Source organism: Nerophis ophidion, linkage group LG06 (genome assembly GCF_033978795.1).
Source record: "Nerophis ophidion isolate RoL-2023_Sa linkage group LG06, RoL_Noph_v1.0, whole genome shotgun sequence".
NCBI lineage: Eukaryota > Metazoa > Chordata > Actinopteri > Syngnathiformes > Syngnathidae > Nerophis > Nerophis ophidion.
Genome location: NC_084616.1, coordinates 24,462,053 through 24,486,433, shown reverse-complemented (window position 1 = coordinate 24,486,433; position 24,381 = coordinate 24,462,053). Strand labels below are relative to the sequence as shown.

At 41.9% G+C, this 24,381-nt stretch overlaps 1 protein-coding gene across 14 annotated transcripts in view; it reads right to left on the bottom strand.

Annotated features, from left to right (window-relative positions):
- rap1gapa (RAP1 GTPase activating protein a) overlaps nt 1-24,381 on the bottom strand; it is a 152,015-nt gene that overhangs the window by 73,672 nt on the left and 53,962 nt on the right. For 2 of the 14 annotated variants that reach the window (XM_061903148.1, XM_061903152.1), the window contains exon 1: nt 8,364-8,658. The exons of 9 other annotated variants lie outside the window; for them this stretch is intronic. Coding sequence is in view for 2 of the 5 variants with exons in the window: in XM_061903139.1 (XP_061759123.1) it covers nt 8,289-8,317 (29 nt within the window). In the remaining 3 variants the exon portion in view is untranslated. Of the gene's footprint in view, nt 1-8,288; nt 8,333-8,363; nt 8,659-21,625; nt 21,647-24,381 lie in introns of those variants that run through there. 3 more of the 14 variants (XM_061903139.1, XM_061903142.1, XM_061903147.1) reach the window with 2 other exon arrangements.

Genomic DNA, 24,381 nt, shown 5'->3' with positions numbered 1-24,381 from the left:
AGGTCATATTTCATTTTAGCACTGCTGCCACCTGGCCGGAGGTTTGTGTATCGTTCAAGCATGAATAAAACACTAATAACAGAAGCGCTACAGAGTCTGTGGTGCAACTGAGGATGTAAATAAAACACTCTGCTCCTCAGGACACAGGTGATGAGGGAAAGTATGAATCTTTCAAATCCAGCAGGCTGTTACACAACAAGTGGAAGTCTTGGTTCATTCATATCAACGAGGAGACACTTTGTGTGGCCCTCTTGATATACATGATGAGGCAAAGGGTTGCAGTGGAACACAAACAGGCATCAGCTGTCCTGAAAACATATTATAACATAATAGATTTCTCTAAAAAATACACAATATTAGATGCACCCATAAAAAGCTTTACAAATGTCTATATTTCATACTCTTAACCCTGCAATAATTATCGACACAATTGCTAAGTTTGAATCAAGTTTTACACATTAAGAAACAACCTACAGGCATACGGTATTCAATATTGTACTTAAAAAAATAAAGTGCATTTACACAGCATCCTTTCTTGTCAAAGCATCTTTCTGCTGGGAAATCTTGAATGAATTTGGTTTGTGAAAGAGCACCCCCTGCTGCATTCATAGCTGCAGCACCTTTCCCCCCTGCAGATAGTGCCATAAAAACATTTTCTATTAAAGCAACTATAAAAAGTAAATAATACTTTGTGGATCGACAACATTGGGACCCTTTTTTACCAAGTAAGGTGACAACTGACTGATGCCTCACCTTTCTGACCAATTTGAAGTATAAAACTGCACCATCACTGCATCATCCTAAGGGACATTACTAACATTAAAACCTACTCATGTAACAAAATTAGGTACAGTAACAAAATGTAAATAATTCGAAACTGACCAGGAATTTTTTTGCTACAGCTGGGCTTAATGTTCCAGGATTCAGAGGCAGCAGAAAAAGTTCCAACAAAAAACCCTTTTGTTAGGGAACACACAAAAATAGTGCAGCAGGGAAGTGCATGAAAACAGCTACCAGGCACAGGAAGCATATAAAAGGATTGGCAAATCAAAATCCAATTATTCAGCCCTGAGCAAAGGAACAGGGCAGGCATAAGAAGCACCCTGATTGGCAACCAGGGGCAGGTGAGGGAGGCAGACCTCAGGCCAGAGTTAGACTGGCAGGCAATGGAAACAAACAGAAAAAGGAAACAAGAGCGCAGCAAAACATTTTTTAAAATAGATCTGAATTTTCATGTAGGATCATGACATATTTTCATGTAGGATCATGACATATTTGGGATGCAAGGGATTGTAATCCCATAGCAGGTCAGTGGACTTAATGCCGAAAAACACATTGTTGAGTTCCACAATGTATATTCAAAGAAAATATAGTTATAAAGCAGAGGTGGGTAGTAATGCGCTACATTCTATCACGGCGCATGGACAACCCCTCATTCCTTCTACTGCATGGCAGCGAGCCAGGACACACCCCTGTTTGCTTTGGCCGCATCGCAGCCACACGCCGGCAAAGCTGCAAGCAACCAGCAATCAGCGCACCTGGGATAATTTAAGCCAAGCAGCATAAAGACCAGCGGACCCGAAGACCCAGCGCCGGAACGTAGTTCACTCCTAGTTGTAAGCATCTGGCTTCCCTCCAGTTTTGTTGCTCTCTCTGTTACTTCCCAGTTCCCGTGTCTTATGCCCCCCAGTGCCCTTCCTGTTTCCCGTGATCGAGCTGTGTGCCTCGAGTCCTCTCTGGATTTTGGACTGCCTCGCTCAATCCTCGACCCCTGCTTGGACACGGACCTCGTCGCTTCCCTCCAGACCGCGACTGCTTGCTTGCCCATGGACTGCCTTCTCGCCTTGCCCCTCTGGTCTGACGAAGGATTCATCCAACATGCACTTACAACAAACTCGAGTATCGTTTACATTGTTAATTCTACACATCGCCTTGCACTTCACACTTAAAGCAGCATACACATTCTACACACTCATCAATAGCAGAATAAAAGCTATTGAACTGATTTCTGTGTGGTGTCATCTCTTTCCCCTTCCGTAACATTTACATAAGTAACTTTTTAGATAAACTGTACATGTCAAAGTAGTTTTAATGCAACATACTTTTTAATTTAACTTGAGTATTTTTGTGATGAATAACCACTTCTTTCACTCTGTTGTATTGACTTTCATTCCGATTGCAACATTTATGTATACTCTAATGCAGGGGTAGGGAACCTATGGCTCTAGAGCCAGATGTGGCTCTTTTGATGACAGCATCTGGCTCTCAGATACATTTTAGCTGACATTGCTTAACGCGATAATTATGAATAATTTAGCTGGTAATCACAGTGCTAAAAATAACGTGCAAAACATAAAACATTCTCATGCATTTATATCCATCCATCCGTTTTCTACCGCACCTGTTCAAGAAGTCGCATTAATGTTAAAAATTATTTTATGTCACGATGGGGGAGTGGGGGTTGCAGCTTGCTGCGGGGTCGTTCTCCCAGGAAGGCAGACGGACTACTCGGGACATGGCATTTAGGTAAAAACATGATTTAATTTTAACTAAAAAAATATACAGACAAAAATCGCTCACAGCGGAGGCACAACTTGGGCTAAAAAACAAAGCTAACGCATAAACAGACTAAGAACGTAAATCAAACAAAACTTACTTGGCATGGCATGAAGCACGAAACTATGGCAAGGCATGAAACAAGTCAGTACAGGGCGACTGACTGGCAAAGACGAGCTTAAATACTGCCTCTCATTAGTGCTCGGGAAGCAGGTGAGTGGGCGTTTTGTCCACCAGAGACAGGTGGACAAAATGAGTAACCACGGAAACCAGACAAGGGAGTGGAAAAAAACAGGAACTTAAAGAGTCCAAAGGACAAACAGCACATGGCCAAACAAAAACATGATCAACAGATTTGACATTTTATTTATTATTGGTTAGCTTTAGAATAACAGTGTTATTAAAAAGAATAAGAGACTTATTATACTCTAAAAATGTTGGTCTCACTTAAAAATGCACGCATTTAGTTGTATTCAGTGTTAAAAAATATGATATGGCTCTCACGGAAATACATTTTGAAATATTTGGCTTTCATGGCTCTCTCAGCCAAAAAGGTTCCCGACCCCTGCTCTAATGATTACTGCTTGCAAAGAGGTATAGTATTAATTTGGCTTCAGCGAGTCTTCTTCCTGTGGGCATTGTCACATGACTCTGTTTCACCAATCCAATGTAAGAACTCGTGACGTTTGTCTCACGACGTGATACATTATTTGCAGGCGAAAAAGAACTAGTTGGTGGTGGGCGGGACTGCTCACCTCAACAAGCACAAAGTACAGCTATAGAAGCTGAAATAAGTAAGTACATTTTTTAAGTATATTATGGTAAAATAAAAACCTACTAGTTTAATAAGTCTCAGAATGATCAGAAAACATGATGCCACCACATACCGCCTGGTTTAGAGAAAACCAGTGGACAGGAGCCTCTTAACGTATATTGGCACTAAAACATTTTTATACGCACAATGGAATTATTACAAAGTAGATATAATATACAAACCCTGTTTCCATATTGTTGGGAAATTGTGTTGGATGTAAATATAAACGGAATACAATGATTTGCAAATCCTTTTCAACCCATATTCAATTGAATGCACTACAAAGACAAGATATTTGATGTTCAAACACATAAACTTTATTACATTTTTTTGCAAATAATAATTAACTTTGAATTTCATGGCTGAAACAGGTGCCAAAGTAGTTGGGAAAGGGCATGTTCACCAATGGGTACATCACCTTTCAGCTGTCGTATTTTACGCTTCATAATGCGCCACACATTTTTCATGGGAGACAGGTCTGGATTGCAGGCAGGCCAGGAAAGTACCCGCACTGTTTTTTTTACAAAGCCACGCTGTTGTAACACGTGCTGAATGTGGCTTTGCATTGTCTTGCTCAAATAAACAGGGACGTCCATGAAAAAGATGGCGCTTAGATGGCAGCATATGTTGTTCCAAAACCTGTATGTACCTTTCAGCATTAATGGTGCCTTCACAGATGTGTAAGTTACCCATGCCTTGGGCACTAATGCACCCCCATACCATCACAGATAATGCCTTTTGAACTTTGCGTCGATAACAGTCCTAATGGTTCGCTTCCCCTTTGGTCCGGATGACACGATGTCGAATATTTCCAAAAACAATTTGAAATGTGGACTCGTCAGACCACAGAACACTCTTCCACTTTGCATCAGTCCATCTTGGATGATGTCGGGCCCAGAGAGGCGGCGGCGTTTCTGAATGTTGTTGATAAATGGCTTTCGCTTTGCATAGTAGAGCTTTAACTTGCACTTACAGATGTAGCGACCAACTGTATTTAGTGACAGTGGTTTTCTGAAGTGTTCCTGAGCCCATGTGGTGATATCCTTTAGATATTGATGTCGGTTTTGGATACATTGCCGTCTGAGGGATCGAAGGTCACGGTCATTTAATGTTGGTTTCCGGCCATGCCGCTTACGTGGAGTGATTTATCCAGATTCTCTGAACCTTTTGATAATATTATGGACCGTAGATGTTGAAATCCCTAAATTTCTTGCAATTGCACTTTGAGAAACGTTGCTCTTAAACTGTTTGACTATTTGCTCACGCAGCTGTGGACAAAAGGGTGTACCTCGCCGCATCCTTTCTTGTTAAAGACTGAGCATTTTTTGGGAAACTGTTTTTATACCCAATCGTGGCACCCACCTGTTCCCAATTAGCCTGCACACCTGTGGGATGTTCCAAATAAGTGTTTATCAGTATTTATTGCCACATTTCCCAACTTGTTTGTTACGTGTTGCTGGCATCAAATTCTAAAGTTAATGATTATTTGCACACAAAAATAATGTTTATCAGTTTGAACATCAAATATGTTGTCTTTGTAGCATATTCAACTGAATGTGGGTTGAAAATGATTTGCAAATCATTGTATTCTGTTTATATTTACATCTAACACAATTTCCCAACTCATATGGAAACGGTGTTTGTATATGTTTCGTTAGTCAGTAGACAACAACAATAAATAGTGGTAGATCAAGTCAGCATCGATCTAAATCTTTTGAATCATCCACAACAACATTGTTATTTTATAATTTATTTCATAATTAAGAATGAAACATCCAAATACAACAATTAAGATAATTTTATTGACTCATAAATCAGCAAATAAAAAATATTCACTGCATAATTTGTATTAACTTTGAATAGTCAAATTATTTTTTGGTATGTCGCTGACGATCACATAACCACAAGAGTCATTTAAACACATTAAAACATTACCAACAAAACCAAAAGGCAGCGGGAAGTTGTACTTATTGGTTAGATCCCGAGCTTGGTAGTTACTAGCAGTACTTTACTAGCATGTATATGCATTCCCAAATAGCTAAACAAGCTGATATGATCACAATCGCCCCCTAGCGTACAAGAGGCACACTGCGTATGGCCAAAAGTCACATGAGAAATAGAGCATGGAAACTACAACTTTACATGCAGGTCTGATAATAGAAGAAACCAAATTATTTGAGAAATCTGACTAATTTAGCACATGAAAATGTACAGACTGTAAAAAAGGGACATGATGTGAGATAAGTAGGGATGGGTGCCAAATCCAGTACTTTTTTGGCACCAATGAAATTCCCGCTGGAATTCATTCAGGTAAAATTCAATGGTTCAATATTTTGGTACCTAGGTTGTGCGTGTTGTCACGCCCTGTTGCCGGCTCTTTGTACTTCGGCACTTGGCTATCTCTCCAGCAGCACAAAGTACCTCCAGGTAATGTTTTAATTTTCAATGTAGTGTGTAATAAGTTCAATACATACAGTATTAACACTCAATTGGGCGCAACAGACAGCAAAGACTAAACTTACCAACACAGCATAAGCTATACACTACTGCCATCTAATGTTTTGGACTTGCAACTGTAATTGAGACACATACTGTCACGTTGGGCTCGCAACTTTATGCGGCGTCGTTCTCCCAGGAATGCAGACGGATAACTCCGGACGAAAGCGTGAGGTAGGAATGATTTATTGTCCATAAATCATGCAAAACACAACAATACCAAAAAGTGTTCCGATAGCATGGGAGCTATGGCGAAGCTTAGCACATGAACTAGAAACAAGAAACATAGAAGTACTCAACGCAACTGTTGCTTGCAGCAAACAAGAAAGCCAGACTAAGCGTGGCGAGCAAGGTGAATGAAAAACTCTCTGATTAGTGGTTGACAGCAGCTGAGCGTGCAGACTACTAACCAGAGGCAGGTGAACCCAATTAATCCCCATGGAAACTAAAACAAACCCAGAGGTGCACAAACAGGAACTAAGGAAGTCCAAAACTAACAGAACATAACAAAACATGATCCGGGTCACGGATCATGACACATCCATCCATTTTCTACCGCTTATTGCCTTTGGGGGCCCAGGGGGCGCTGGTGCCTATCTCAGCTACAATCGGGCGGTGGTGTACACCCTGGACAAGTCGCCACCTCATCACAGGGTCAACACAGATAAACAGACAACATTCACACTCACATTCACACACTAAGGGCCCCAGGTACATGTCTTTGGAGGTGGGAGGAAGCCAGAGTACCCGGAGGGAACCCACGCAGTCACGGGGAGAACATGCAAACTCCACACAGAAAGATCCCGAGCCCAGGATTGAACCCAGGACTACTCAGGACCTTTGTGTGAGGCAGATGCACTAATGGGTTGTACTTGTATAGCGCTTTTCTACCTTCAAGATACTCAAAGCGCTTTGACACTACTTCCACATTTACCCATTCACACACACATTCACACACTGATGGAGGGAGCTGCCATGCAAGGCGGTAACCAGTACCCATCAGGAGCAAGGGTGAAGTGTCTTGCTCAGGACACAACGGACATGACGAGGTTGGTACTAGGTGGGGATTGAACCAGGGACCCTCGGGTTGTACACGGCCACTCTCCCACTGCACCACGCCGTCCCGTCTGCCACCGTGCTGCCCTGACACATACATTTCATAATAAAATAAGATATAACAACTGGGTATTAGTTATCTAAAAGAGCTCATTTTTAAATGTGAGATTTTATCATCAAAAGTAATCAATATTTATTAACAGACACAAAAGTCCCGGAAATTGGTACCGTTGAGTACCAGTGTCAATACCAAGGTACCGTATCAGTTCAGACAAGGCAGCACAACTTTTCCATTTTTACTTACAAACTAGTAAAAATGACATTTATATCATGCGCTGTCATTTGTGTCAGCAGAAATGTTCAAGTTTCAGCCTGCGTGAATTCCACTTCCATCAAGAGCAAACACGTAGCAGTAAATTGTTAATATTTGTTTTTGTTTCTCATACACACACCATCCATCCATTTTCTACCGCTTATTCCCTTTTGGGGTCACGGGGGGGAACTGGTGCCTATCTCAGCTACAATCGGGAGGAAGCCGGAGTACCCGGAGGGAACCCACGCATTCACGGGGAGAACATGCAAACTCCACACAGAAAGATCCCGAGCCTGGATTTGAACCCAGGATTGCAGGACCTTCGTATTGTGAGGCAGACGCACTAACCCCTCTACCACCGTGAAGCCCCATACACACACCAACTCGAGCTAAAAATAGCATACAAATATACTCACAAGTTGCTCAATACTTGAGTAGTTTTTTGCACGGAACACTTACTCTCATACAAGTAATTATTTGGATGACTACGTTGAACTTTTACTAGAGTCATATTACTCCAAAGTCATGGTACTCTTACTTGAGTGCAATTTTCGGCTACTCTACCCACCTCGTTTACGGCGCACCACACACACACACACACACACACACACACACACACACACACACACACACACACACACACACACACACACACACACACACACACACACACACACACACACACACACACACACACACACACACACACACACGCACACTTGTCAGACATTTTAGACCCAACATGTGAAAAGTAAGAAGAACATGTTCACAGCACCCTCAGTATTGGCACATATTGCGCATGACACACACACACACACACACACACACACACACACACACACACACACACACACACACACACACACACACACACACACACACACACACACACACACACACACACACACACACACACACACACACGCACACACTCCTGCCCTATTCTGCGTAGTTACCACATACAACCTCCTGCAGCACTAAGCCTACACAGCTTCATCCCAACGCCACAACAAATTACATAACACAGCCCAGCTGGTAAGCGGTGCAGCTCACAACAGGCCGTGTGAAGGAAGTCCCAGCATGGCGTCTGGATCTGATGTCCTTTGTGGAGTGAAGCAGCAAACTTACTCGCAGTCTGGAAGAGCTGGCTGCACGGGAAGTGTGCACAGTATGCAGCACTGATGACTCACTGTCTCTGTCTCCCCCCCTGTAGTCAAGCTCCTCACTCCCTCTCCCCGCTTGACACTTCTGTTGCCACGTCCTTCCTCACCTCCAGCTCACTCCACTCCTCTAATCCGATGTCCACCTGCTGGCCTCACCTGGCTCATCAGACTGATGCTCTCTCCCAGTGAAGTAGAGCATCTCCTCCACATCTCATTCTCCTCCCTCTACTCTCTCTCCTCCCACTCAGTCTCTCACATGCACATATGCACCCATTTCCTCTTTCTCCTCCCTCTTTGTCTGCTGCACTCCCACTATTCCACCTCCCACTCTCCCTGAGATCCCTTGAAAGCGGGGTACAACTCTCTACTGCTCAGGGAGAGAAAAGTAAGCGGGTCACAGTGGAGTGACGGGGGTTGCCTTCATGAGCCAGATAGGGCTGTTGCTGTGGCAACCACAGCCGCAAAAAAACCCACATGCGCAGTTACGCTCCTATAATGCTGGAACTTGTACAATATGTTCAACATCAAACTCCCCTAGTGTGATAAGGTGTCCCCTCCTTCTTAATCTCCTAATGAGAAGGCGGGTGTGGGCAGTTTTTATTGCTGAAAATGTGGCATCTTCCTCCAAACCAGCAAGTACTCAGCAGACCTGAAAGTAATGTGTCCGATTCTGCTAAATCACACCAGATAATGCAGTAAAAGATTGGCAGCATATCATTTTTTAAATTTCCAATGGCCACTTGTGCATGTGTGTGTGTGTGTGTGAAGTGAAGTGAATTATATTCATATAGCGCTTTTCTCTACTGACTCAAAGCGCTTTACATAGTGAAATCCAACATCTGTACATTTTAAACCAGTATGGGTGGCACTGGGAGCAGGTTGGTAAAGTGTCTTGCCCAAGGACACAACAGCAGTGACTAGGATGGCAGAAGCGGGAATCGAACCTGCAACCCTCAAGTTACTGGCACGGCCACTCTACCAACCGAGCTATGTGGTGTGTGTGTGTGTGTGTGTGAGCCAACAAGGGATTACAACCATAATGTGCCCCATTAAAAACGCTGTTTTGAGAGGCTCACAAAAAATGATCTGCTCAGACTCCAAAGCTTAGCAGCAAACATTATTCAAACCGTGGACAAAGTTCAACAGCCACATTAGCTGCAATCTGTTTTTTTGTTTTTTTTTTTGGATTAGGCGCGCCACGGTTGCTGAAGTGTTGCAAAATGCTGTTACCTTGCCTGGGAACATAATCTCTCCCCTAACAGCATTAACTAAAAGATTTTTATTGTGCAGAGAAAATATCGGTCATTATTACGCCCATGCATCATCTGATAAGAGCACCGAGAATTTCACCCAATGTACTGCTTGAGCCTGATTAACGTAGAGAGAGTGGCGTTTACATGCCAATCATTGCAGCTGAGTCTATCAAAATAATGTTGAATGCATTTAATATGAGGCTTGATGGAAAAATAAATCAGATAGTCAGAAAAGGCCACATAAACGCTCTCATTGAATTTGGTGCTGATGGGAGAGATTGACGTCAGTTAATAGCATCCTCCCTCCTCCTCTCAGTAAAACCCCTTTAAGCCGACCCTTACAGTGTTCCACAGATTCCACACCACATTAGCCTGCTTAAATTGGGCTATATAGTCACTCCCCCTGCTTGCCCGAGGATTGCTGCTGTCTTCACACAAACCTCACTCATTTTTACTATCACCAATCAAGCAAAGAATTGTTTGTTAAAAATGATGTACCTCAAAGTAAGAAATATGATCACAAGAGGCTGCATATGTGTCCAAAACTGTAGGGCTGCGGCTATTGATTATTTTAGTAATCAAGTAATTTATTAATTCATTTGTACGATTAATTGAGTATTCGAAAAGAACACACTGCATAGCCCAGGGGTGTCAAACTCATTTTAGCTCAGGTGCCACATGGCGGAAAATCTGTGCACACGCGGCCCGAACTATTAAAATCGTTGCATTATAACAAAAAAATAAAGACAACTTCAGATTGTTTTCTTTGTCTTACTTTAGCCAAAAATAGAACAAACACATTCTAAAAATATTACAATAAATATAAAGAAAAAAATACCGTCAGCAGTGAAGTTTAGATCCATGAAGGAAAGAAGAAAGTGAATGAATGTTTATAACTGAATGAATTTACATATGCATAAAAATGTGTTTTCTTTTGTATTATTTTTTTAAATAAATTAGGAACGTTTATAATAACCTTTTTCCAAAACACAATATAGAATGTGAGATTTAACAGGATAATGCATATAATTAGGGTCCGCCAGGCCCTTTGCAAAAGGACTCCCAAAGGAGTCCTTTTGCAATGGGCCAACGGACCCTATTGAAACTGGTGCGTTTTATTATTATTATTATTAACATTTGTTTTCAAAACGCTTACAAAAAGTGGGACCCCAAAAATGTACTGTGGGACCCCATTTTTATGACTTGATGTTGTCCCCGGGACCACATTTTGAAAATTCCTAGCACCAATAGTATTGGTACTTGCAAAACAGCAGCAGGCAGCTGTGGCTTGCGGGCCGGTTATATTACTAATCAAATATCATCCCGGGCGCCAGAGATAGTTTATTTGCGGGCCGGATTTGGCCCGCCGGCCTTGACTTTGACACATTGGGCATAGCCTCTTTGCGTCTTTAAGGGAAAACATTTTAAATCACAATAATTTTTCAATTGATCTTTAGTCTTTCTCCTTATGATTGCATATAACATTGCAATTCAACTTTAACCATGAGAGCGTCACTATACAGTATATTAATTAAATTTTTTACAAAATAAGTTTTGGAAAAAAAACCCAGTGGAACCTAAAACCAAGTAATAGAAAATAACTAAAGAATGAAACTAAACGAACAGACTTATTGATAAAGTAGAATACATTGAGTAACAATTTATATATTAATTTAACACATACTCATTTAAAAACATATTAATTGAAAGAGTGGTGTTTGATTTTTGGACAAGCTATCTGTTTGCATTAACATTCAAACTGAACACACTAACATGCTCCCATGTGCTTGAGTCAAATAAATGTTATGCAAGTCAAACATAGTGTTAGACTCGTACTCTGTTAATAAATATGCAGAATGCTTGCTGGTAAGGTGCGCCATGATTGATGGAGTTTTATTGTCAAAAGTCAGCTGTATTTGACAGTGCAAACCGCAACATCTGTCTTTTTTTACTTAATTGTTTTATTTACTTTTTTAAACCGGTCCTGTCCAGCCACCCAGACAAATCATTGTTGAGGTAGATGCCCCTATCTGCTGCACATATACTTATTTGGTTGCTTTATTAGTATTTGACCTTATTAAATGTTTGGATATATTTAGAGTTTGGCACAGCCCAATGATAGCAGGAGGGGTAAGAAATAAGGGGAAACATAGGACAGAGGGGGAATGGTGAGAGGGCAAACAAAAAAACAGAATTACATCAGCTAATATGATACAAATATGATACTAGCAATTATTAAAGAAAAACTAGTTAGTGAAATAGATGGTAAAAAACAGTATTGAAAATAAACATTATTGCACTCAATAGAAACAATAACAATGCATCTGGACATTGTTTTTGTTAGAGCCATCTCTCCCCACACCACACACACACACACACACACACACACACACACACACACACACACACACGCACACACACACACACACACACACACACACACACACACACACACACACACACACACACACACACACACACACACACACATTGACCACATCACCCAGCATCACCATTGGGTGCACCGTTCTCATGTGTCCTCTATTGGAGCAGTCTGGCACAAACACATTTACTCAAAAAAATAATAATTGAAGCAATAAAATAAAAATCGAAGCTTCAATTTAATGAATGAGTCGCTGCAGCCCTACCAACCTGTGAACCTCCAACAGGAATCACAGTCGAACAACCCCCATCAAAGTCACATTATACAACAGCAATATGTCACAGGTCAACAGCATGCCGGCATCATAGGAACTGTCATTCATGCCTACAACACTGCGTGATATTTCATTTGACTGAGCTACAGGGGGGTTGTTAAATTTTCCAACCATTCTTTTTACACCTAAATAAATCATCTGTTTCATGGATAGTTTTTAAAGTGAATTGAGGTTTCAAGACTCTATACCTAAAGCTTTCACAGATTTTTCTTATCAGTTCTCCAGTAACCCACTTTGCAATGACTGACTGATGTCATGCATCACTTTAAATGGTGTCTATCTTTGTTGGCCCTGCAATGAGTTTTTATTGACTTATTAGTAGATTGCACAGTTCAGTACATATTCTGTACAATTGACCACTAAATGGTAACACGCGAATACGTTTTTCAACTTGTTTAAGTCGGGGTCCACGTTAATCAATTCATGGTACAAATATATACTATCAGCATAATGCAGTCATCACACAAGTTAATCATCATCAGAGTATATACGTTGAATTATTTACATCATTTACAATCTGAGTGGTGGGATGTGGAGGGGGCTGGGGCGGGGGGGGGGGAGGGGTTAGGTTTGGTTGATATCAGCACTTCAGTCATCAACAATTATATCATCTGAGAAATGGACATTGTAACAGTGTAGGTCCGACTTCGTAGGATATGTACAGCGAGCGGTGAACATAGTGAGCTTAGAAAGCATAAGAAGTGGGTAGGAGTGTAGTGTGATCTGGGTGGAGGTCTAGAGGTAACCTGACTAGCTTGTTCTGGGATGTTTGGAGTCTAGATTTGAGGGTTTTGGAGGTGCTGGTACCTATTGTTTGACTCACACTACTCACTTGAACACAAAGTGGCCGTTATCAGAACCCTGAAACACAAAGATGATAATGTTCCACCCAGTCAACAGGCCAAAGAGAAAGAGCATGGGCATTTGAGGGAAGCCCTCAAAACATGTGGTAACCCCAGCTGGTCGTCTGTGAAAAGTGCATCCTGTTTCAGAAATAACAAGAACAGAGTGGATGAGGAGAAAAAAAGGTGACCTAAAAATATCAGGTCCATCTAAGAAACTCAAAATCATTTTTAACTAACACAACATACCAGTTCACTTCAAACCAGGCAACACCCTGAGACAGAGACAAGACTAGACTAAAGACCAGACACCCCACACCCACAAAAACAATCTGGCGTATGCTATCCAGTGTAATGACAAATGCGCTGATTCACATATTGGGGGAACAAAACGACCACTAAGCCAACACATGGCACAGCATATGCGAGCAAACTCTTTAAGCCAAGACTCTGCTGTGTACCTGCACCTCAGGGAGAACCAGCGCTTCTTTGAGAAGAAAAATGCACAGATTCTGGACAAGTAGCATGGATGGTACGAAAATACAAAAATAATTTGACAAATTCAATAAGAAAAGCCAGACGGAACAGCAATACACAGGATATCAAGGCTTTCCATGGAAATCCAAAGCAATGCTGGACTTTACTGAATAAGGTTCTCAGCCGGGGTCAAAAAACTATTATCCTTCCTGACACAAATGTGAACAAAATGAGGACAATCTAGCCAACAGTGGTAACCATTTTTTCAATACCATTGGAGAAACCTTCTCAAACCCCATAAATCCACCAGGGGTGGCAACTCATCTTTAATATCTAAAAGGTAATTACAGCAACTCACTTTTCCTGGCACCAACTGACAAAAAAAAAAAAGAATTGTTTAAGGCATGAATAGCTCTTACACAGAAGGAACGGATGGGATTTATAGTAAAACTATATCATTTATAGCCAAAGAAACAAGTGACCCACTGGTCCATTGCATCAATCTATCACTTTATTATGGAATATGTCATAATCTGTTGGTGGTGAACCCCAAAATGCAGAGATGTCAGGCGAAACGCTGGAAAACATGACTGTAATAGGATAACAGGAGACAGGAAGCAGTAAACAGGAGAGAGGAAACAAACATCGAGCCCTGACTGGAGGGCGAGGTAGGCATAAATAGCAGTCAGCTGATTGACAACAGGTGTGGCCAGGCTGCCAATAGGCAGCAGGTGAGGGGAAACAGCACTAGGGGAGCCAAGCAGGAAATGGAACCAAAATAGGAGTGCTGACAGGAAATAAACACCAACTAAGGAAATACAACCAACGTGAATGTGACAGATCGTCACCAGGATAGTGTCTAAAAAAATCAAGACTGCAAAAATCATCCCAATTTTTAAAGCCGGGGATAGAAATTATATGCAAAATGATCGCCCCATGTGGGTTGTATATGATTGGTTAAATGGTTTCATGAATAAAATGCGTATTCTAACTCCATTGTCAGTATGGTTTTAAAAACCAGAACACAACATTTATGCCAATTATATATCTCATCAAAAAAGTAATGATGTTATTGGCAAAGGCAAATGTGGAGTTGGTGTTTTCCTTGACTTGTCAAAAGTGTTTGATACCATTAACCTTTGCATTTTGTTGGGCAAACTTGAGCATTGTGGTGTCAGGGGCGATGCCCTCCACTGGTTTAGAAGCTATCTAACTGAGAGAGAGCAATATGATCAAATAAGCAGCAGGAAATCTCAACCTAAAACTATCAAATGTGGAGTACCATAGGGTTCAATATTAGGTCCTCTTCTTTTTATTACCCATATACATCACCAGACAAATTCATCCGATATTATTGATAAACTCCTTTTCACTAATGACACAAATTTGTGCTTTGGAATATTTACAGACAACAATGAATGAAAAACTGGATAAAGTCAACATCTGGCTAAAATTTAATACTGTATCCCTTTATATAAGTAAAACTCATTATAAATTATTTTCTTCTACTAGAAGTCGTACAAATTTGGATGATGTCTGTATTACGACCAACAACAGGATTATAGAAAGAGTGCAACATACAAAATTATCGGGCATTTATATTGAATAATTCCTAAATTAAAAATAAACACATTGATGATCTGACAGCAAAATTATCAAAATATTTTGGCTTGTTTAATAAAGGCAGACACTCTCTGCCTCTTAAAACCCTCCTAGTCCTGTATAGATCTTTGTTTGAACCACATAAATTACTGCAATATCAGAGTATGTAACAAGTTATCCAGTTATGTATCCAAGTTATCTCAGTAAATTACATATGCTTCAAAAGAAAGTAAAACAAGCCGTAATATGATCAGACTTTAATGCTCCCTCAAATCCACTGTTATGCGAGATGAAGCTTCTGAAACTCACTGAGAGTAACTTATTACATAACGCATGTGTGATGTACAATGTGGTATGTAAGCTGAATGACCGGCTCTGTGATCTCATTCCTATCACCTCTTCCACACATACACATAACAATAGAAGTGTTATGATCCGTTGCCCGGATCTTGTTTTCCTCTGTTAGTTTTGACTACCTCAGTTCTGTTTTCTGCACCCCTGGATTTGTGTTTCAGTTACCATAGGGGCTGACTGGTTTCAGCTGCCTCTGATTAGTGTCCGGGATGCTCACCTGCTGCCAGGCACTAATCAGAGAGCTATGTATTCATGTGGCTCGCCACACACTGTCTAGCCTCTTTGTTTGCATTTTGCAACAGTGACGATATTTTCTACCTGCTTCCATGCAAACCGGTACGCTAAGTATTGTTCTATGACTTTTGAGTCGTTGTTTGTATGATAGCTTCCACGCTAAGCTCTTCCTTAGTTTTTGCCACCCGTGCTATCGGCACGCTTTTGTTTTTCCTGCATGATTTATAGAAATAAATCATTTCCTACCTGCACGCTTTGTCCGGAGTTTTCCGTCTGCATCTTGGGAGAATGACCTCCGCATAAACATGCAACCCGGTCGTTACAAGAAGAAAACATTGGCGAAATGGCAAACGCCGTAAACTCAAAGGCACAAGGTTTAGGATAATGTGTAAAAAGGCCCAAATATCTGCAATGAACTTGACAATCTGATCACAAAATTTACTTCAGAGGGGGAATTCAAAAAACCTTTAAAACTTGAACTTTTGCAACATTATACCACACCATGAACCCCAAAGAATAAAAAACAATACCAATCATACAAAGCAAGAAATGTATTATTGTTTTGTTGTTTTTTGTAACATGAACTAATGAACATCTATCATTATAGTATGAATACTGAAATAGATATGCACAAAGTTGGCAAATTACAATGAGCAAGACTACTGGACTGGAGTACAAATTGAAACTGTAAGGATGTGTGAATGTTTGAAAAGATTTAGGAAATGGTTTAGAATGTAAGCATGTGAAAATGTTATTAATGTTGTACCTTATTATATTGCATGCAGTGTATTGGGGACCCGCTTATAAACTCTAACAGATTCCTGGGAGTTTCCCTTGTACAAAACACTTACAAATCTTATACAATTGTCAAGTGTATGGACTTTTATAACCATTCCTAAAATACTCAGCAATTTAACCCCCAACAAATAAGAGGAGTCAGAAACATTCTGGTCACAGACGCTCTTTTGTGCTGTTTGTTCACAACTAAATTAAATGCTAACGTGGGTGATTCCGCTTATTTGGGGCTGACAGTGGTCAATACACAGCGATCGTTCTGCCACTCAATATCTCAAGGTCAATGAGAGGAAATTCCACTTCAACGACTTTAGTTGGCATTGACAGTAGGATTGCTTTTTTGCATCTCAACAGTTGTTTTTCTCACTACGATACGAAGAAACCAACATAGCCCAGGCACACCCTCCGTGAATTGGAGTGTAAATATTTGGTATTTTGGCACCAGTCACTATATTAGATCTAAACTAGTGGTTCTTAACCTGGATTCGATCGAACCCTAAGGGTTCGGTGAGTCGGACTCAGGGGTTCGGCGGAGGTCAAGACACACCCGACTCATCGTGTCAATAAAAACTATTCCCTATCGGCGTATTACGGATACGGCAACAGCAGAAGTAATTTGTTGTGAGTTTATGCACTGTGTTGGTTTTGTTCTTTGAACAAGGTCATGTTCATGCACGGTTAATGGTAACACTTTAGTATGCGGAACATATTCACCATTAATTAGTTGCTTATTAACGTGCAAATTAGTAACATATTGGCTCTTAACTAGTCATTATTAGGTACGTATTAATGCCTTATTATGGCCTTATTATAACCCTAACTCTCTAACCCTAACCCTAACCAAATAACTCTAAATTAAGTCTTTGTTACTTAGAATTAGGGCTGCAATAACTCATCGATTAAAATCGATTTAAAAAATAGTTGGCGATTAATTTAGTCATCGATTCCTTGGATCTATGCTATGCGCATGCGCAGAGGCTACTTTATTTATTTATTTTTAAAAATATATATATAATTTAAAAAAATAAAATAAACCTTTACTTGTAAACTGCAACATTTACAAACAGCTGAGAAAAAATAATCAAAATAAGTATGGTGCCAGTATGCAGTTTTTCAATAAAATACTGGAAAGGATAGAAATGTAGTTTGTCTCTTTTATCCGATTATTAATCGATTAATCGAAGTAATAATTGACAGATTAATCGATTATCAAATTAGTTGTTAGTTGCAGCCCTACTCAGAATATGTTCCCATGGTGTCCAAAATTTTTTTCGGACTATAAGTCGCTCCGGAGTATAACTCGCACTCTCGGCCAAACTGTGAAAAAAACCTCGACTTATAGTCCGAAAAATATGGTAACTCTGTCTTGAATTTGAAAAAAAAATATTAAATTGTATTTTTCACTAAAGAAGGGTTCGGTGAATGCGGATATGAAACTGGTGGGGTTCGGTACCTCCAACAAGGTTAAGAAGCACTGATCTAAACGGTCTAAATCTCAGACTAGATCTGACCAATCTAAATCAATGAGTATGAACTGATGAAGCCTACTTGGATGAGAGGCGAAACGTCTCCTATGACAAACCAAACAGTCTAGTTGCGATCAATGGAATGCCCTGAGATGTAAATGACCTGGATGAATGAAAACATCCATAGACATGTATCTCAACTTATCGCATTGAAATTAATTTAAATCAAACTACAAACATTTGTAATTGGTAGTTGTCCTACCTAAAACAATTTTAACATCTCGCATGCCTTTTAAAAAGAAAAACACATTTTTAGATGACAAATATTTTGTAAAACAATACAAGATCATGTATTACTAACAAGTACAGTAGTTTTCTGAATTATGTTTTAATGATGTAACATTTACCTTAGAGAGTGGCCCTTTACAGAATCCCATTCCAGTTGCTTCTCCATCTAACACAGCAGCAGCAGCTTTTCCATATTTTCATTGACAAATGTCCAACATTTAGATATTATTGTAGCATTTTGGCTGACATGAGAATCATTCTGCTTGAGTAGGGTGCAGACTGGCAGTGACACACTCTAATTACTTCACCAGTTGTGTTTTTGATGATTTCTTTCTTTAGTTCAATGAATATCATCCACTTCTCTCAGCATGTTACATCCAAGTCTTAAATTAAAATGATCAATCTAAACCTAATTGTTGAGTCTTAATGTTAATCTTAAATGTAAATCTTAAATCTAAATCTGAATGTGAGCGCTGAATGTTAAATGTACATATAAATGTAAATGTTAAATCTAAGTCGTAAAATCAAAAAGTTATATCTAAATCTAAATGTTAAATCTAAATCTTAAATCTAAATTATAAATCTTAATGTGAGAGCTAAATGTCTTGCCAATTGTAAAGAGGAATATTTATAGAATGTCATTATTCAATCAATCCAAGGCCTCTCAGCCGCAAAGCCACATCCACATCTCTGCCTCTCAGGGAAAGACACTCTTACATTTCATTTCTACTGTGGAAAAAGGAAACATGACAGATGCCTAATGACAAATGATGCCCATAAAGTTGCATATTTTTAAACATGTTGGCTCCAAACATGTGAGCGTGTATGGTGTATTGCATATTGACAAAATGCTCAAGCACCTGAAGAAAAGGAAGGGGCACACACCAGGAGTTGGGCTTGGCCCCTTAGTTCCATTGAAAGGAAATTTGAATGCTCCAGGATACCAAAACATTTTGGACAATTCCATGCTCACAACCTTGTGGGAACAGTTTGGAGCGGCCCCTTTCTCTTCCAACATGACTGCGCACCAGTGTACAATGCAAGGCCCATAAAGACAAGAATGACAGTCTGGTGTGGATCAACTAGACAGGCCTGCACAGAGTCCTGACCCGAACCCGATAGAACACATCTAGGATGAATTAGAACGGAGACTGAGAGCCAGGCCAACACTAAAAATTGGCCCTCATGTGTGAATGTGAATGTGAATGTTGTCTATTTGTGTTGGCCCTGCGATGAGGTGGCGACTTGTCCAGGGTGTACTCCGCCTTCAGCCCGATTGCAGCTGAGATAAGCACCAGTGCCCCCCGCCACCCCGAAGGGAATAAGCGGTAGGAAATGGATGGATGGATAGACTGAGAGCCAGGCCTTCTCGACCAACATCAGTTTATGACCTCAACAATGCGCTTTTGGAAGAATGACGTAAATTTCCTATAAACACACTCCGCAACATTGTGGACAGCCTTCCCAGAAGAGTTGAAGCTTTAATAGCTGCAAAAGGTGGACAGACATCATATTGAACCTTTGGGTTAGGAATGGGATGATACTTCAAGTTCATATGTGAGTCAAGGCAGGTGTTCAAATACTTTTGGCAACAAAGCATAATTCTATTTGTATGTGTTTTTCATAATTTCGCTGTGCTGTTTCTTAACGATTGTTTCAAATAAGAACATTACTTTGCTGTAAACAACGGCATCACTGTCATATAAGTTTGCTGCAGCAGCCAGTTCACACGTTTGCTTTGGATCAGTTCTAAAGAATATGTCTTAATTGTGAGCTGAATGGAAAAACCTAATCATAGTGAGTGTGAATTGAAGTCATCTTTCCTTCATTGTACTTCCTTTTAAATCACGCTTCTCAGCGAGCAAGATGTGCCCATCACTGAGACGGTGATGCTGTCTGCTGTGTCATCCTGCAAGGAGCAAGAACGAAGACGAAAAAGAAACATTAAAAGGGCGCATCAGGTTTTTACCATATAGCTCAAAAGTAAGACATTATTTTGAACTGATCCAAAGTGTGAAGTGGCTGCTGCAGTAAACTTATATGACGGTGATGGCGTTGTTTACAGCAAAGTACAGTTCTTATGTGACACAATTATGAAGTAACAGCCGAGCGAAATGATGAAAGACACATACAAGTGAAATAAGTGTATTCACGCACACTGCATTCCTTGGCGTAATTAGAAGCAATTCCATTCATTGTCAAACGCAGAGATGAAGTGATCAGGTGTCAGCGTGTCTTGTCTTTGTGCATCATACACAAGTTCGAAGCTAAAAATATAATTTTTTTGGCATTATTTGTCATTAAGCATCTGTCATTTGCTGTCAAATGAAATAAAGTGTAGAAGTGTCTGAGCTCTGCGATGAGGTGGCGACTTGTCCAGGGTGTACCCAGCCTTCCGCCCGATTGTAGCTGAGATAGGCGCCAGCGCCCCCCGTCACCCCAAAAGGGAATAAGCGGTAGGAAATGGATGGAAGTGTCTGAGCTGTGAGAGCGGCTTTGCAGCTGAAAGGCCTCAGATTGGTGGAATGTTGACATTCTATAAATATTCAACTTTACACTTGGCGAGAGACATAGCACTCACATTTTGATCTTAGAATTAGATTTTAAATTTAGATTTAGATTTAGATTTACATTTACATTTTAAATTAAGGTTTGGATTCAATATTTCGCGCTCACATTTAAATTTAGATTTAAGATTTAGCATTTTTGTTTAGTTTTTAGATTTAGGTTTGGATTGAACATTTAGATTGAGATCAAACATTCCAATTTGAGATTTAGGTTTAGACATAATATTTAGATTTATATTTAAGATTTATATTTATAATTATATTTAGATTTAGGATTTAAGATTTAGATTCAAGATTTGGATTTAAGATTTAGATTTAGAATTTAGATTTAAGATTTAGATTTTTATATAACTGTGGAGGAGGATTGTGATTAGCGCACTGTTAGAGTGGAGGTAAGCGACCCCGTCTGGGTGACTGGAGACAGTGCACCCTCAGACGGGGGCGTGGCATGTGCTGGCTGAGAGACACAGCTGTCAGATGATTAGTTGGCGCAGGTGGTACGTGTTAGACTAATCATCTGTTGTCCTTAAAAGTGAGCGGCCGGGTGCAGCAGTGGAGTTCAGACTGGAGAGACGGCGAGACCAAGAGAACTGTGCAAGACAAAACTGAGCGACTGAAACGTGGCTACTGACCTGTATTGCAAATTGTGGGATTAAAAACTTTTTTCAACCCGAGCAACTGGCTTCCAGCGGACCTATGTGAGTAGAAAGCATACATTTGGCACCCAATTTGAACTTAAAAAAAAAATGTCGTCACAGCTGGGACAGTTGTTGGCGGAGGTTTCCACGGCCAACCACAGGCAGATGGAAGCGATGCAGGCACAAATTGCGCAGCAAAATCAGATCCTGCGAGCCATGACTGAGAGGGCCGGAGCAGGGACGTCATCTGCGGCACCGAGGCCATCATTAGCAACGGTGGGGATGCACAGAATGGCGGAGTCAGAAGATCCGCAGACGTACATGGACATGTTCGAGGCCACGGCGGGAGCATGCACGTGGCCTGAGGAGGAATGGGCAGTACGGCTGCTCCCGCTGCTGGCGGGAGAGGCGCAGCGAGCGGCACTCAGCCTACCACCTGACTCCAGGGTAAGATACCGGGACTTGAGACGCGCAGTGCTGGACCGGACGGGAGGATCCAAAGATGATCACAGGCGCCGGTTCCGGGCAATGCGACTCGGCCCGGAGTAGCGGCCTTTCGCCTTGGGCCAACAACTCAGAGACGCGGCGACCAGATGGCTACAACCCGGGCAGGTGCAGGAGGTGATGGAACAAGTGATCCCGGAGCAATTCATGGAACCAATCCCGGCACGGACCTCAGCGTGGGTCCGATATCACCGCCCACAAGACCTGCCCGCGGCGGTGGCCCTAGCGAAGGACCATCTGGCAGTACACAGAAAGGAGGAAAAAGCTGCGGAAGCGGGGGAGCGCCCAGTTCCAGCGCTGCGCAGGATGCGCGCGCAGCCGGGGAATGGAGGCCAGCAATGGACAAAACTCAGAAATGCTCAGCCTGTTTTTTCTCCTCCTCAGATCCCGGCCGCCATGGACGCTGTGTCTCCCCCGCAAACGGCTCCTCGAATGCCTGGGCAGATATGCTAGAGGTGTGGACGGCTTGGACACCTGCAGCGGGAATGTCCTAGCATGGAGGTGGGACAGGTGATCCAGGTCGTCGACCCTGCGGCGCCCTCCCCCGGGCCAGGAGAGACGTACTACGTACCGGTAAGGATACAAGGGAGTATACACCGGGCGATGGTGGATTCGGGCTGCGAGCAGTCCATGATCCACCAGAATCTGGTTCGACCCGGGGCGCTCAGAATAGGTACACGGGTGCGGGTTAAATGTGTGCATGGGGATATTCACGAGTACCCTATTGTGCCGGTGGAAATTTTTTTTAAAGGGAAAAAACATAGTGTTAAGGTGGCTGTAAATTTGTGCCTGGCGCACCCCTTAATCTTGGGAATTAATTGGTCGGGATTTAATGGGTTAATAGAGCAGTGCGCTGGGGTGCGTTCACGACCGGTAGGGAAAGGGGATATCCGCGCTGTTCTCATCGGCGACGCGAGATCATCCGACGCTGACGGGGGGGGAGGGAGAAGGGGAGATGGCGGGGGCTTCTCAGGAAGTCCCCCTGGCTCCCCAATGGCGCCCCGTGGATGATTTTCCACTCGAGCAGTCTCGAGATGACACTCTGCGCGCGACCTGGGACCAAGTGATTTCAATTGATGGGCAGCGGGTTTGCCCGGGGATAGCGCAGGATTTCCCTCACTTTGCATTGATTAGGGACAGATTGTATAGAGTGAGTCGTGACACTCAGACAGGGGAGGAAATTACCCAATTGTTGGTGCCGAAAAACCGTCGGGAAATGATTTTCCAGGCGGGACATTTTAATCCCATGGCCGGCCACATGGGGTATGATAAGACACTTAATCGGTTAATGGCCCGGTTCTATTGGCCAGGCATTTGAGCAGACGTGCGCCGCTGGTGCGCGGCCTGTCCGGATTGTCAGCTAGTTAATCCCACGGCCACCCATAGGGCTCCTTTGCGGCCATTACCACTAACAGAGGTCCCATTCGAACTTATTGGGATGGACCTCGTCGGGCCATTTCATCCGAGCACCCAGGGATATCGCTTTGCGCTAGTCCTGGTGGATTATGCAACGCGCTATCCCGAAACAGTACCACTTCGCTCCGTCTCTGCAAAGAGTGTAGCACATGCACTGTTTCAAGTTATCTCCCGAGTTGGAATCCCGAAAGAGATTCTAACTGACCAGGGCACATCCTTTATGTCACGCACGTTAAAGGAGCTGTACGGTTTATTGGGGATCAAGTCTATTCGGACTAGCGTTTACCACCCGCAGACAGATGGGTTTGTGGAGCGGATGAATAGAACTTTGAAATCCATGATTCGGAAGTTCGTACATGAGGACAAACCAAATTGGCATAAATGGTTGGAGCCCCTGTTATTTGCAGTGCGGGAGGTTCCCCAGGCCTCAACAGGATTTTCTCCATTTGAGCTATTGTTCGGCAGGAAGCCGCGTGGGGTACTGGACCTAGTTAAAGAAAGCTGGGAGGAAGGTCCAAGCCCCAGTAAGAATGAAATTCAGTACGTCATGGACTTGAGAGCAAAACTCCACACATTAGGGCACTTGTCACGTGAGAATTTGCTCCAAGCTCAAGAACGTCAACAGCGCCTGTATAACAGGGGGGCGCAACTTTGACAATTTTCACCGGGAGAGAAAGTACTTGTATTACTCCCAACATCACATAGAGACCAGCATAGGCGTGACGGTGAGGTCTCGGCCCTATAGACTACCCGAACACAAGCACAAAGTAGTTCGGGAAGAATTAAAAGCCATGCTGGAATTGGGAGTGATAGAAGAGTCACACAGTGCA